The sequence below is a fragment of the Solea senegalensis genome, linkage group LG4 (genome assembly GCF_019176455.1).
Source record: "Solea senegalensis isolate Sse05_10M linkage group LG4, IFAPA_SoseM_1, whole genome shotgun sequence".
Lineage (NCBI taxonomy): Eukaryota > Metazoa > Chordata > Actinopteri > Pleuronectiformes > Soleidae > Solea > Solea senegalensis.
The window spans coordinates 26,947,652-26,963,104 of record NC_058024.1 but is presented as its reverse complement, the minus strand read 5'-3'; the positions used below and the strand labels follow the sequence as shown (position 1 = coordinate 26,963,104).

Genomic DNA, 15,453 nt, shown 5'->3' with positions numbered 1-15,453 from the left:
GACCGGTGAAATTTGGTCGCAGGTTGATTTTCAGGATTTCTGAAATCTTCTCAAGTCCTCACGTTTGTAGGACTTGCTCTTGGGCTCTCTCTTTCAGTGTTAGCCGATCCGTAAGTGCTAATGGTTGAATGCTAAACCCTGAAATCCTCATCTTGGAAGGCTAACACTTAAAAACAAAATGTCACACTTACTCTCAATAATGTTCAAATGCTAATGTTGATGCTGAATTGCTAACACCTGCAATGCAAATGCTAGCAAGCTACTGGTTGACACGCTAACACTGAAAACAAGCTATTACTTTACATTACATCACATTACATTAAAGGTGACATAGAATGCTTGTATCACACATATATGTTAATTATGGAGGTCTACTTATATATATTAACTTGTTTTCATGGTCACATATATGTTAGTTATGGAGGTCTACTTACATATATTAACTTGTTTTCATGGTCACACATATATGTTAGTTATGGAGGTCTACTTACATATATTAACTTGTTTTCATGATTAATGTACATTCATGATTAAAAAAAAGAATGTACGCAACCGGATGTGCCAGCAGCAGGAGGCGCTACGGTGGTGAGAGGAGTGGTGAGGTTTTCTGATGACGACATCACATTAAGGAGGTGCCGATCCGCTTCGCAGAGCCCAGGAAAACAACACAACACTATTTTCTCAGCAGTTGCTGAACTGTTTGTTCTGAAACTTTAGGGTTTCATAAACGAGGTAATGACGCAGATACACACACAAACGCAGCGTTAATTGGAGCTTCCGGTCTATGTGGCCTTTAATTGAACTAAATGTTACATTATTACTGCTGGGAAAACCGTGAAAAATGTTGCAAACCAAGATTAAGTAGGCTAATTATTTGAATTGTGGTCAGGTTAAAGTAAGGGTCATATCTTAACTGGTTAAAGTTAAGGTAAGGGAAAATGCTTTGTTTTTTAGGCTGTCCTTGGAGGAATAGCTGGGCAAACCTGTGTGTGTGTGTGTGTGTTCTTCTTTGTGAGGACATTTTTGTCTGGTCCTCACGACTTTAAACAGCGTTTTATGGGTTAAAACTTGGTTTTAGGGTTAGGGCATTTAGTTGTCATAGTTAAGGGTAAGGCTAAGGGGCTAAGGAATACATTATGTGTGTGTGTGTGTGTGTGAAGCTCCTAGATCAAAAGCTATAGTAGATGTTTGTGCCGACCTTCAGCGCTAATCACATACGAGAGAGACAGAGAGACAGAGAGAGAGAGAGCTGGACATGAAGATGATTATCTGACCTGAACACTGACAGAGACACTAAATCCTCTAACACTAAAACAGCTTTTTATTTTTTGCTGACCAGCTCCAAACATTTGTGACAGGAGGTGAAAAGTGACGAGTCATCCAACTCACGGGCCACTCACATCTGTGTTTAAGTGGAGTTTTTTATGATTAATGTCAAGCCAACGGATGTCTTTGGTTATTATTATATAACACATTATATAAGACGTCCAACCAAAGGTGATAAAGTGTCTGGGTGTGTATGAGTGAGTTTGAACGAACAAGTCATCGTTCTTTCGTTTCATGAAGGAAGTGAAGTGGAACGCGGCGTTAAAATACGTCCTGGATTAAGAATTATCATCAGACCTCACTTCTCCAAACACTAATGAACACAGACAGTTGTGTCACAGCTGAAAAATGAAGCACAATACTTTGCTTTAAAGGGTTAATATGCCAAAAATAGAATTAATATTTGATATGTATATTTCAGGCTTAAGTAGCTTGAAAATATATTAATATATAATATTATAGCAGTTTTTGGGAAGTTGATACGTTCTGCTGCTTGGATAAAATTAGACATTTTAAAAGAAATCTGAAAAAAAAAAACAATGCATCAAAACCAATATTTCTGCTAATCATTGACACATCTCAGGGTCTGAGATTGGGAGTTGTGAAAAATGGCCTTTAAAGGGTTGAAATTTCAAAAAAATATTATTCATATTTGATATGTATATTTAGTAGTATAATAGTTTTAAAAGACTGACTAATTTAAAGTGGAAAAAAATATTAATATATGATGTTTTTACAGCAGTTTTTGGGAAGATTTCTGCTGCGAGGAACAAATTAGTAGATTTTTTTTAAGGGAACTCTTAAGGGTTAATCTGCCGCAGCAGATTGACAAATTCCTAAACTTAAAGTGATATCAGTCCGGATCTTCAACTAAACTGTTGTTATCACAGATGTGAGGATGTATCAAACACCAACATCATTACCAGCCATTTCAAAACAAGTTGCTCCAACTGTGTCCAATTCTGCTCCGATTAACGGGGAAATAAACAGCCCCTCGTCTACACACAAACGCATCACATTTTTGTTTTATGTTCTTGAATAGTTAAGACACAAAGACTGTAAACACTGTAGCACATCTGCCAGGCCTGTAAGCGGCGCTGTAATTCTGCCGCAGAAGAAAATAGCATTTCAGGGAAACAATGGTTCCACGTGGATTAAAAACCCATATGACGACAAAACCTTTGTGTGAACCTGGCCCAGGTGGGCGGTGAGCAGCTTCCCTCCATCCACAGGAACTGTTGCACCAACCTGGCAGCACAGCAGCAGCTAAACGGAAGCTATTAGCAAGCAGATTACGTCGTCTGTCCACAGTGTGTGTGTGTGTGTGTGTGTTTATGTTGCTACAGATCTCAGCTGGGAGTGATGGCTTCCAACAGGCAGGTCCATCTGTCTCCGTGGCGACAGTGCCTGGTGACTGTGGGGTGGGACGTGACAGACGGTCTCCGAGCAACGGTTGTTGTGTTGGTGAGTGGCTAACGCTGTATGCTGACGGCTCACACATCAGTGACAGTCCTGCATGTGTGTTTGTGTGTGTGTGTGTGTGTGTGTCAACAGTGGGATTAACCGTGTCACATGAGGACAAGAGACAACAGAGAGCAGAGATGACCGGGAGAGCAAGCGTCCAAAAAAGCAAGCTAAAAAAGTAGAGAGTGGGAAAATGTCAAAGCGACAGAGAATACGATACTTTAACGTTACATTCCCCAGCTCGCGCTCTCTTCACGCTGTCCTTCATTATCTTGTGTTTGGAGTTACTTGTCTTGTGTTACTGTCAATGAAAGGTAACAAGTCAGCGTGATTAGACGTTAGATATCACAAGAACACGTCCTGTTTTTAGAGATGTCACACACGGTGGTTTAAAAAAGTCTTTCTCTGTCACATGTACGACAGTGTTTTCAGATAGTTCCTGGAACCAGTCTGTCTTTACGGACGTGGCTTTAGTTTGCCTCCGCTGAACACAAACGTCCATGTTGGACAGAATCCATTTTACATGTTTCTATTTTCTCTTTTAAAATTGTTATATATTTGTATTTTGCACCAAGGGAGTGGCACCCAAATTTTGTTGTCCACAAAATAACGACAATAAAGGCTATTCTGATTCTGATTCTGATGTTGCGTTTTTCAATTCTCGCCATTCAAACAAAGGTGGTCTGATGTTTACTCGTGCGTCGCTTCCTCCGACAACCTTTTGTGTGTCTGTGTCCATCACAGGTCCACACATAGAGACAAACAACCATCCACTCTCACACCTATGGTCAATTTCGAGAGTCCAGTTTTAACTAATCACCGAATCTGCACATTTCTGGAGAAAAAACATGCTAACTTTGTTCTGACCGGATCACAAACCTGGGTCTTCTCAAAGGCAAGGGGACAAACCCACACCCATGAAAATGTAAGGCCATTACCTATTTGTGCCACAAGGAGTCGCTGTTTCAGCAAAACACTCTCCCAGGACATCGTCATTTTACAGCCGTGCGGGCACCATTTTGGCTCAGAGTTCACGTTCCCTTGCCATGTCCCGTATAGTGTTGTTTCTACATGTTTATGCCACACATTATTGTCCTTTCATGATCCTTTGGGTTAACCAGCATTCGCGGCTTTTATGACGTAGCATTTTTACTCTTTGACCGAGTGTTGGTGATGACTATGGCTAGCTAGCTAGCATGTTGTTAGCAAGGCTTAGATTGTTGTTATGGGGTAGAAATTTGAATATGATTTTATAGAAATCTTTAGTTTTGATAGTGAATAGACTTGAAGATGTTGGTTTTCTTTGTGTGGTTAAAAGATTCATTTAATAATTAAACAGTTTTCAAACTGCCCGAGCAGACTGTCTGATAAACGCTGGGCTGAGGTCTTGTTCACAATCCGGAACCCTGCGCCTGGTGCCTCCAAAAATCATCAAAATAACCCAGCGCAGAGTCCAGGGGAGGCACATTTAAATCTGATTCATGAAGTTGTTTCTTCTTCTTCTGCTGCTGCTGCTGTCTTGACTTTTCAGGGTGAAATCCCCTCCCCACAAACACACACGTTCAACCAGAGGAGACCCCGGCACTGATTATCTGCAGAGCAATCGTCATGGAAACAAAAGACGGTGGAGATTTATGACTTGCCCGTGGGGGGATAGCCGGAGGTGCATAGACATGGTGGATTCTAAGAGGGGGAGGGGTGCGAGTGAGTGACAGACCGTCACTCACTCACCGTAACACTGAGAAAAGGCCGTCGCCCCAGATCCTGACATTTCGGGAGCGCGAAGTTGCTCCATGGAAAATGTGCAGTCAGCAGAATTTTTAATGCAAAGTGGGCAAAGTGGCCCACAACACTTCTTGCCCCGAACACCGAATTGATTTTCCTCCTTTCTTTTTTCCTGTGCACCGTTTATCTCCTCCTAATGGCTGCGCACAGGACTGTCCATATTATATGGGCCTCATGAACGCGTATGCCGGTAACTCTCAGGTTTGTTCATTCTGGGTTATGCAAGTTCGTGTAATTGTGTTTGTGTTTCTCCTCAAAAAGGATCCACGAGTGCTTTTTGACAGGAGAGCATTTACAAGCTGTCGGGGCGCTCTCTCGCCGACCATTACGCCAATAAGAGACGTCCATCCATCTATCTATCGTGGCATTGATCCACTTTTTTTTAAAGATAAGGAAACGCACACACACACATTCCCACCTCCCTGTCTGTCGTCAAGGAGACAATAAATCTCCTTCAAACAGCACTTAAAGGCAATGAAGGGGAAGCAGACGAGTGTTAGCCGGAGGAAGTTTTAACGGCAGGGACGCAGAGAAGATGACGAGGTAAAGTGTGGTCCCCGATACGTCCCCGGGTTATTTAGCTTTCCATTCATTGAAGACGCGATAAAAAAGAGGAGCATTGTTTCAAGTGAAGTGTGATTGTACGAGGTGCTTGAGCGGCCGATATAAGCTACTCAACAAGAGTCAAATCTTCACTTTGCTGAGTCCACAGCGTCGTAAGAGTGTGTTCGCCGCTTTATCTCACTTTTCTAACGGGAAAAATGCAATTTCATAAATGACTCAGTGTTTCGAGCTCACGGGGAAACAGGAGCCGCTGCTCTGCCGCTGCCTCATTTGTTAAGCTGGTGCCGCTACAGCAAATGGAAACGGACATTTTTTGAACCCCGAAGTCTCCGAAGAACCCATTTAAAAGTAACTGATGGAGGCGAGACAGCATCAACAACTCCTGTGTAATGCCATGTAAAAACTGCTGATTTTCTCTGTGGACTTTGGTTGCAGCGAGTAAGCAGTTTTTTTTTGTTTTTTTTTACAAAAGTGACACAAACTTCAGACAAAGCAGCCAACGGGAAATAATGTAGACTAAAGCCTAAAAATCTAAATAAAGACTTTAAAACGTGGGAGACCACAGACATAACGGACTTTTGTAACCGATTTTCAACGCTTTAATCCCTGAGAAAGCACAGATTAGACGATCTAGTCAAGACGCACTTGACGTTTAAATCAAAAGATTTCAGGGAGGAGATTCCAGAGATTTGATCTCACGGAAACTCGCAGCCTGATTTAACATGAGAATGTTTTTTGCCAAAAATCGCAAAAAAAGAAATTGTGGATTAAGTCACGGCTGTGATGACGTAATCAACTTTGGTTTCTACGAGTTATGGTTCCAAACTAAAGTTTGCAACATCCATTTCCCGCTCTCATTGGCTATTTGCGAGGTTCTGCTCACGCCCCCCCAATCGATGTTCAAGTCGTAAAATATCAAATACATTTAATACTTAACATTTTAAATCGGGAAGACTCATGACGTTAAAATGGCGTCCGTTCATTTGGATCATTTGGCCACATAATCTGTTGAAATCGGGCTAAAATCGGAAGGCATACACCCATGATTGTTGGAAAAGAACAAGATCGGGACTGAAATCTGGCCAGTTATCCTCTAGTGTGAGGGCGGGGCTTAAAGCAGATGTAATGCGTTTGTAAAATAATTAATAATAATTCTTTATTGAGAAATTCAACAATACAGTCGAGTTTCTTGGAGGAAAAAAAACAATACAAAAAAAAACGTACAAATACGACAAATTGAGTCCATTTAAATAAATAAATAATGTCGCTGATATTAAAGTGCTGAAATAGAAACATTCTTTGTAAATTTTATTGTTCTTATTGATGACTTTCTTTTCCTGTGTGAGTCTATATTCATTAATTTTAGGCTCCTTTGTTTTACGTGCTCACGCTGAGTTTGCTTCCTAAAATAATGACGCGACAGCCGTCACTTGATGGAAACAGTCAGACTTTTATCCTTTTGTTAAGTTGCTGAAACCACTTTTTGTCCATATTTTTTGTGACTCAAGATGGAGAGGTGGACAGTGACAGTGGGTCAGCGCCTCATACAAACACCCTGAAGTATCCCTCTAATGCCTCCTCACCAGTGTTAGTCACTCCACCTGACATGTGCGAGTCCACGGGCTACGGGGCGGACAGTAAAGAGTCCACGTCTCGTTCTGATTGACGAGCAGGGACTTAATGTGTCACCGCTGCCTGATTGAGTCGAATGTGTGTGTGTGTGTGGGGTGGAGGTAAAGAGAGAGCGGAGGATCATGGGAGATTTGTGCACCGCTGTTTCATCACCTCAGTGTGATCCCTCTCTCTCTCTCTCCCTCTGCCAGCTTAGAAATAAAGAAAAAAGAGTCAACAGATGTTCATTTTCCTCCTCACTTGCTGTAGAGCTGTTGTGTTTTTATACAGCGAGACACCAGAGGCATCTGTGACAACACAATCATGTACGTATGTTGTGGTGTTTAAAAATAGCCACAGTGTCACTTTCTGTCATAAAAAAACTAGATATAGAGATAAATGATCCTTTATTGTGCCTGTGAGGCTACGGCTGCTACATCGGTGTTGTGTTGCTATTTAATAATAATATTAAATAGTCTAATAATATTACAACTATTGCAATATATTGACTTCATTCTTATAAGAGTTTTTTTAACATTACGACTTTTTTGTTGTAGTATTACGACCCTTTTAATATTGCGACTTTTCTTGTAATATTATGACTTTATTCCTGTAATATTGCGACTTTTTTTTGTAATATTCTAACTTTTTTCTCGTAATACTATGATTTCATTCTCGAAAGATACAAAAAAAGTCTCCTTAGTTTGACCCTAATACACCTTCGTATGAATGCGTCCTTACAAACTTACTAAAATAAATAAATAACTCTTCATTTTTCTCTCTCTTGCAGACGTGAGCTGCTGAGACGCTGTGTTTGAGAAACTCTACAAACACACACAGAACAATGTGAGGCTGATGAGCGGCTGCAGAGCAGGTGTATGCATGTTTCCCCGCGGACACGCCGCAACATTTACTCTTATGTAGAGGGAGCACAGGAGAAGAAATGAGTGTGTGTGTGTGTGTTACAGAGAATGGGGAAATTACCACATTAGCGCGGTGTAATTAGACAATTCAAAGAGCCGTGCATCATGAAATTACAGGCTTGTTTCAAGTCATAAATCACGCCCGTGTGTATTCGCGGTGCAGCATCATCATCATTTTTATATGGCCAAACACCAGGTATCTATGGTAAAGATAATAACGTACGGCGAGGTGTCGCTTTCTGTCATAAAGAGATAAGAGTCTGTTATTGTCATTTTTTCATGCGAACAATGAAATTAACGCGCACTTCTTGACATGGTGCAGAAAAATACACTTTTTAAAAACCACACTATCTAATAATTACACACGTAGAAATATTTCTCTCTCATATTTGAATCATTTTCATTTTTATCCCATATTCTATTTGCATCGTGCGCGTCCTGATCGCGAGACAAATTAATTTTCATCTCACAGAAACTATTATGCAAAGTAGTGTGTTTTGCACAGATTAATAATATACTTTTCACATAGATTTTTCAGTGGCGTCAATAAGATAATGCAATTTCAAACAAATGTTCATGAATGAGTCATAAAATTGAAATGCTAAAATAATGTGCTGCCTTTGTCAATTATTCAATTAGTGTCTTTTCTTTCTAGTTAAGTCACATGGTTATAAAACACCGACTAACAGCCATTAAATTTAAATGCACTCAAAAGAAACTATAAAATAAAATGTGACTATCAACTTTCTCACGTCGAGACACAGTAGTGCTGCCTTACTGTTGTTTTTTTTAATTATTGTATCATTTTCAGTTTCTCTGTAGTTTTAATAAGTTTAGCAAGTTTTTGGGCAATATAAAAGCACAAAAATATACATACAAGGCAGATTATTCACATGGAAACTGAATTTTTCCTTCCCCAAATTCCCGTTTCAAGAAATGTCTTCATTCAGACCGAAATTCAGACTCTCAGTGCCAGGCCTGTATGTGGCACTGTAATGCTACCACAAAGATACACCAAAAATGAAGAAGAAGACAACATGGAAAATAAACTCCAATCACGAGAAGACGACAACGACGATGACAGTTTTGTGCTAAAGAACGCCAATTGAACACCATTTTTCACCATTATTGGTGAAAATGGTGACATTTGCAAAAGCAAGAGCAAATGGTAGCTCTACGACATCATCACTGTCCCAGGGGTGTTTATTGGTTTATTGTTGGTGGCACTTTTTTTCCCACTCTAGGACACGTTTTCCAAAAACCAATAGCATTTTAACAGCTCTCAAAATGGCTGTTCCGTGTGGATAAGACGACTTTCTCATACGTAGAACAGGCCGTAAATCTTCTGTTAAGCTAAAAAAAACATTTCTTTTGACTCCACCTCGACTAAGACAAAAAAAACAAAAAAAACACACTTGCTTATACATCGCACTTATGACTAGCACTTCATAGTTTGGTTTACTTGAAGCTCTAACTTACTTATCGCTCTTGTTTGTATCCAAACGTTTAAATGCACTTATTGTAAGTCACTTTGGATAAAGCGACTGCTAAATGACACGTAATGTAATGTAATGTAAGCTAGTAAGGCCCAAAAATGAACATCCATAGTATTCTGGTTCATACAGAAAACTAGTACCGATATATATAAAAAATGAAATGTGACACTCTTCAAGGAGGGGGGACCCTTTTCACTGCTGCACCACCCAAACCAAGCTAAGCAAGGGCTAAGCTGAGGTGGCAATCACAAGTAGGGCTTCAAGATTTTGTAGAAATATCTAATTCCGATTATTTTGACGGGAATTGCGATATTTATTCTCATTTTCATTTGACAAAAACATATTTAAAATTATTTCTGTGATATTTGTGCAGATCTACGAGAAACAAAGATGTTTTCTTCACCCTTCAGTCAGACATGTGCAGATCAAGACAATAATTCATTGATTTCGATAAAAATTATTAATTGTTCACCTCTAATGACGAGTGTGGCAAAAATGGGACACAGATTGGACGTCGTCGAATGTCCATTTGTGCCAAAAGGAGGAGGAGCCACGTCTGTTGTTATTTTAAAAAAGTCTCAAGTGGATCAAATCACGATTTAGTGCAGTCGTTGGTGGGAACACAGTTCACGTACGGCGTAGCGAAAATGTATACACTCGAACACTGTGAAACATTTTTTAGTCATAGCATCTGCTAATCCCTCATTCTTGTGATGAAAACCACATTTTCACACACGGTGACTTGTGCACACGCTGTCGGCGGCCGCGTCCTTCCTCCGGGATCGACTCCCGTACTCATGTGGGGGTGAAGCAGGTGTGAATCTACACACACCGACAGTGAGGGAATGTAAACAGAGAGGAGGACGAGAATCTCCTCCAATTAGTAATGTGCCGCGATCTGTTCTGCTTCACGTCTATAATTGGACGACTGCTCCTGCTCGTGTGTGTGTGTGTTCGTGAAGAGATTTTTGATGGATGGAAGGCGAGCGAGTAAAACAGTGCACATGAGAGAGAAAGATGCATGTGTGTGATAAGCAAAGCTGACATCAGGATTCCAATTAGAGGCCAGCGCGCCCTCATTTCCACTGGTGGAGCGAGGGAGCAGAGGAAGAAGCACGAGAGAGTAATTAAAGACAATAAAAGAAGAAAAAAAACCTTGGTTTGTGTTCAACGGCATGTGTGTTTTATTGCACACATGTGGCGTGTGTGGACGATTGAGTGTGAGCAGGAACCTGACGGGGGAAAATTCAGTGTGTGGGAATTCAGTGGGAGGAGCAAAAAATGTGCTTTAACGACGCTCTCGTACTCTTCTTATTTCACTAATGTGGTATTTCCACCGGCTCCACTTGCCTCACCTCGCCACAGTACGGTATAAGTAGCGTAATGTAGATCACTTAAAACTACTTAACAATTCTAAAAACGTGGGTTAATCTCCAACAGCTACCAGGGAAATCTCTATATTTAACAGACCAGTCTTTTAAAGTGGTGTGGTGTGTTTAGGGACCGCGCCGGCGATTGCGAGCGGCATCACAGTGTGGAGTAGGAGTCCGGAGATGTGTGAAATCCGAAAAGCCAAACAGTGCCGAACTGTAGATCAGCTAAAACTTCTTGACACATTAAAGTGACACACGAGCACAGCTGCTGAGCTGTGTGCGCCACCTGCTGGCCACCTCCACACGGATGAAACACATTTCAGCCACACGATCAAAAGGAGGTTTACTACACATAAAATCCACCCCATCTTGGAGTGAAACACTACCGTGGGATTGTATTTCCAGCCTTTTTGCCGAGAGGAGATTTTGAAGTTAATTAACCACCGATTCTCCCACACCAAAGCCCATTAAGAAAATAAGCTTTTTTAATTGGCAGGGAACTGCCGCCTCCTCTGCTGAAGATTGTGTCACTTGGGTGAATGTGAACAAAGTCTTCAAACACCGGAGACACAAAATAAAACAGTTTAACTCCACTGCTGCAGGATACAGTGGGTCAACTGTAAAATCACTGATCTTCTCTATGGGGTTTAGTGCAGGGAGTGAGTGGAGACTACTGAGCAACACAAACTTCAATCTCCACGAGGGAAAAAGCTCAAATAAAGCAACAAATATGTTCTTAAGAAATCAGAAGAGTGAAGATTTTACAAGGTTGGCCTTTTACTACACTTCAGAAAAAAAACACCTGAAATATCCTTTTTTTTTATGATCCAATCCAATCACGAAAGACCCGTAAGGTTAAATACTTTTACATCATCATCCACACTGCATGTGTGTGTGTGTGTTTTTTCCGTTCAGTCACGATCATATTTGTCTGTAAGCAGCGATCAGAGACACTCAGCGACTGCACTTACAAGCTCAACTGCCTCCTGTATTATTGACAGCCCATTAAGCTCCTGCCGGTGATGATGCTCTATCACTTTATGGGCTTGTGTACACTGGCATTACAGAGGAGGAGGAGACTTGTGTGTGTGTTTGTGTCAAGGAGTAAGACATAGTGGGACAGAAAAGAACTCCAGGAGCTCATGCAATCCAATAATGCCACACTCGGAACCAAAACACACACCATGTTGGCAGGAAGCAGTGCTTTTTCACATCCATATATATATATATATATATATATATATATATATATATATATATATATATATATATCGTTAGGGAAAATTTCCCACAAGTTCCCCTTTAACTGTAAACCAGGAAGGTGTGAATCTTCAGTGCCGTTTCAACATTAAATAACTTTAATATCTTGCTTATTTTACTTGTTTTTATGGCATTGTCTAACACTTGTTTTCCGCAGTGTGAGTGAGAGAACGTTTATCAGGTCTGTTCCCATACTGAGCACCAGGGGGCAGTAGAAGGATCAGATATAGTTAGATTGTGCGGTCCCTTGGATTTTAAGCGATCAGTGAACCCTTAAAAGTTAGACACCGGCACTACATCTCTCAGAGGAGTTTCCTGCCAACATTGTGCAGCGATCAAACTGAGTCATGTGACCACGTGACGATTCAACAGAGAAACGGATGACGGAGAGGAAAATTCAAGACAAAGTCACACGTGGGACAATGTGACTCGGCTGCCATTCGTTAAACCAATTCCACCTCGACAGCTCATAATACTTAACCTACTGAGATTATGACTGCACATACACGCACACGCACACACACGCGCAGACAAAAGCCTTTTAGATATCTGAATTATTAAGCCCCTAAGACAGCTATGGACAGTCTGACAGAAAAATGGTCCAATTATTTGTATCACACGGTGCGTTCAGAGCTCTGACGGTGTGTGTGTGTGTGTGTGGGGGGGGGATTTAGAAGCAAAAACCGAAATTCAATCACGTCAGTTTTATCCTCCTTTTCACTTTTGTTTCCATTTTGACGGTAATTTTCAATGACAAAAGGCCAGGAAGTGCACGCTCAACAGCAGCAATCACATGCCTGTCTGCTGAGATGTGTGTATATATATATATATATATATGTATATATATATATCTATCTATATACACACTCATGTTCTTTTTTAAAAAACTTAGTTATGCCAGCAGAAGAAAAAAGTGTCACAGGCTTCAGTGCACAGCACGTCGCGCCAGACAAGCAGGCGGAAGGATACGAAGCGTGCCAGGCCAACTGGTGGCATCTTTACACAGAGAGAGAGTACACGAAAATACCAATATAAACGGGATGAGCTTGTGATGAAAAAACGGCAAAACCGGAAAAATACAATCTGAAGAGGAAGGAAAACTTGGAAACTCAAAATAACCTGAGTCTCTCCTGTGTTTAGACACAAAACAACTACTGTTATGCAGCCTTTTCCCAACTGGAAACGGTTTTAAAGTGCGCTCACCTTAGTCCATAGAGAAATGCACCGTTTTAAACTCACCGGGACATGACAGCTGCTGCTCAACAGTGAGTGAGTGGTTTACAAAAGCGAAACAAACTTCATTTTCAAATTAGAGCAGGTTGTCTAATGGTGAGTCTTGAGACTTGAGGGTTGTCTCAGGCTGGTTCTCAGCAAAAGTGCTGACAACGTCTCAGCTATCATTCAACAACACTTCCAAAAAAAACTATCACTTTAAGGCCGTTAATTGTTGTACACTCTCAGTGCAGACACGCTCTCTCACTTCCCACTTCACCTTCAGCCACATCCTGAGGTGTTATTTGTACTTTTCTCTCCCTTCTTTACTTCAATTATGCCTCCACCTCGCCTTCTTTTTCTCTGCACTTTCTGCTTCCAACCGCTATTTACATGAATAAATAAATATGTGTGTGTGTCAATAAAAGGAGCTCTCTGTGAGCTGGAACAGCCTGTAAGGCAGAGGCCCTATTAGTTCTTGTCAACAGCATCAGGCAGATTCATGGGGAAAAAGGTTTGTTTTCTTTTTTTGCAGTACTTTCAACATACGGGCACATAAATCACAAACTGCTATTTAACTCGACACCTGTTTCTTCCACCGCCCTCCTCATCTCCATCTGCCTTCATTATTTACAACTAGTGCAGGGCCCCGTTCAACGTGAGCCAGATTCTTGTACATTTTTGTGTTTGTGAGGGTTGGTGATGGTGGAGTGGGGGATACTGGTGCATTTGAGGAGTCACCTGCCAAGTTTGAAGCCTGTCAAGCAAACACATTATTTATGAACAGTCAGGTGAATGGAAGAGTATCTGTTGGCGCGGCTTTGTATATGCGATGCATTTCTACTGATATCTCTTTCTAACTCCGCCAAAGTTAACACGGTGCACACACACACCTGCCAAGTTTGAAGCCTGACGGACAAACAAACAGACGTTCCTTGGACTTCAGAAAAGATCGACACTATATGGACAAAAGTATTCAGGGTTTTGGGTTCTAGGCCTCTTATCTCCAGTGAAGGACAATCTTCAGCATACCAAGACATTTTGGACAATGCTAGGCTTCCAACTCTGTGGCAACAGTTTGAGGAAGGCATGGTTTGACTGTGAGTTTGGTGCGGGAGAACTTGACTGGTCCTCAACCCCATTGAGTCCTGACCTCTCAAATGCTCTACAGAAAGAATGGACACAAAATCCCATAGAACCACTTCAACATCTTCTTCCAAGAAGAAGCATGGAAGCTGTTGCATCTGCAGAAGGGACCAAATAGATATTGAGCCGTGTTTCCATCGTGGTATAGTTGGGTTTTTTGGTACAGTACAGTACAGTTTGGAAAGGTAAAGGCCTCGGTCGGGCTCGCTTGTCGACTGAGAACAGAACCTTGACTTGGGTAGGCCGGGTGTGTGCTGAAGAAATGCCGGTCACAAGGGAGTGACGTTTTTCCTGCCGCCCAGTCAGTCTTGGGGTACTCTGGTTATTTTGGTACTATTCCTACCGTACTGTACTGAACCATTCCATGCAGTGGAAACTCAGCATTAAATCCCTGTATAAGCCCTGTTGGTGTAAGGGTCAGGCGTCCCAATACTTTTGTCCATATAGCGTATGTACTGACACAGCAAAGAGACACAAGACTCACCTCTCTGCACCAGCATGGTGACCTCGCTGCCTTTGGGACACTTGCTCAGCAGGTCGACGACCTGGTTGTGAGACATGCTCTGCACATTCCTCTTGTTCACCTCCACGATGATGTCGCCCTCCCTGAGGCCGCGGCAGCGAGGGTAGTCCACGATCTGCTTCACTCGCTGCCCACCACCGCCGGGACTGTCGGCGATGGTGAAGCCGAAGCCCTTGTCTCCTTTCTCCATGTGTACGGTGATGAGCTCCGGCTGTGTGGCGATGGACGAGGCCAGGGTGACCACGTCGCTGGGGTAGCCGTGTTGGGAGGAGGTATCGGACGCCACCTCGGCGGTGGGGCTGTGGGCCCGCGGGAGGCCATTCAGGGGCACCACACCGTTCGTCGAACCGTTGTTGTTGTTCTGGCTGCCGTGGCTGGACGGCGAGTCGTAGCTGTTGGGCGCCTCCTGGCCGTTGACGATGATGGGCTCTTTGTTTTCAAGGATAGCCACTGAGGTAACCAAGCTGGTGTTGGGGTCGTCGGGGTCGAAGGGCAGCGGGTAGCCACGGCATAGCTCCAGGTTGACCATGGAGCCGATGGGGATCGACTGGAAGATCTTTACGACTTGGGCGTGGGTGTAGCCGAGCACACACGTGTCATTGACGCTCACAATCACGTCACCTGAGAGAGTATTACATAGTAATAAGAGGTAATATAGTTAAACCACCTTAGCTGTCGGATAAAATTAGTGGAATAACTTAAGATATTAGGGCGGTAAAAATTAACCAGTATACATCAGTAAAGTATAAAAAACAACTAAAAGATATAAA

At 42.1% G+C, this 15,453-nt stretch overlaps 1 protein-coding gene across 7 annotated transcripts in view; it reads right to left on the bottom strand.

Moving 5' to 3' along the window:
* The window catches only part of magi1b (membrane associated guanylate kinase, WW and PDZ domain containing 1b), a 172,065-nt gene that overhangs the window by 34,918 nt on the left and 121,694 nt on the right, over nt 1–15,453 (bottom strand). For all 7 annotated transcript variants that reach the window (XM_044024399.1, XM_044024404.1, XM_044024401.1 and 4 more), the window contains one exon: nt 14,645–15,304. In XM_044024399.1, coding sequence (XP_043880334.1) covers nt 14,645–15,304 — 660 coding nt within the window. The remainder of the gene's footprint in view (nt 1–14,644; nt 15,305–15,453) is intronic.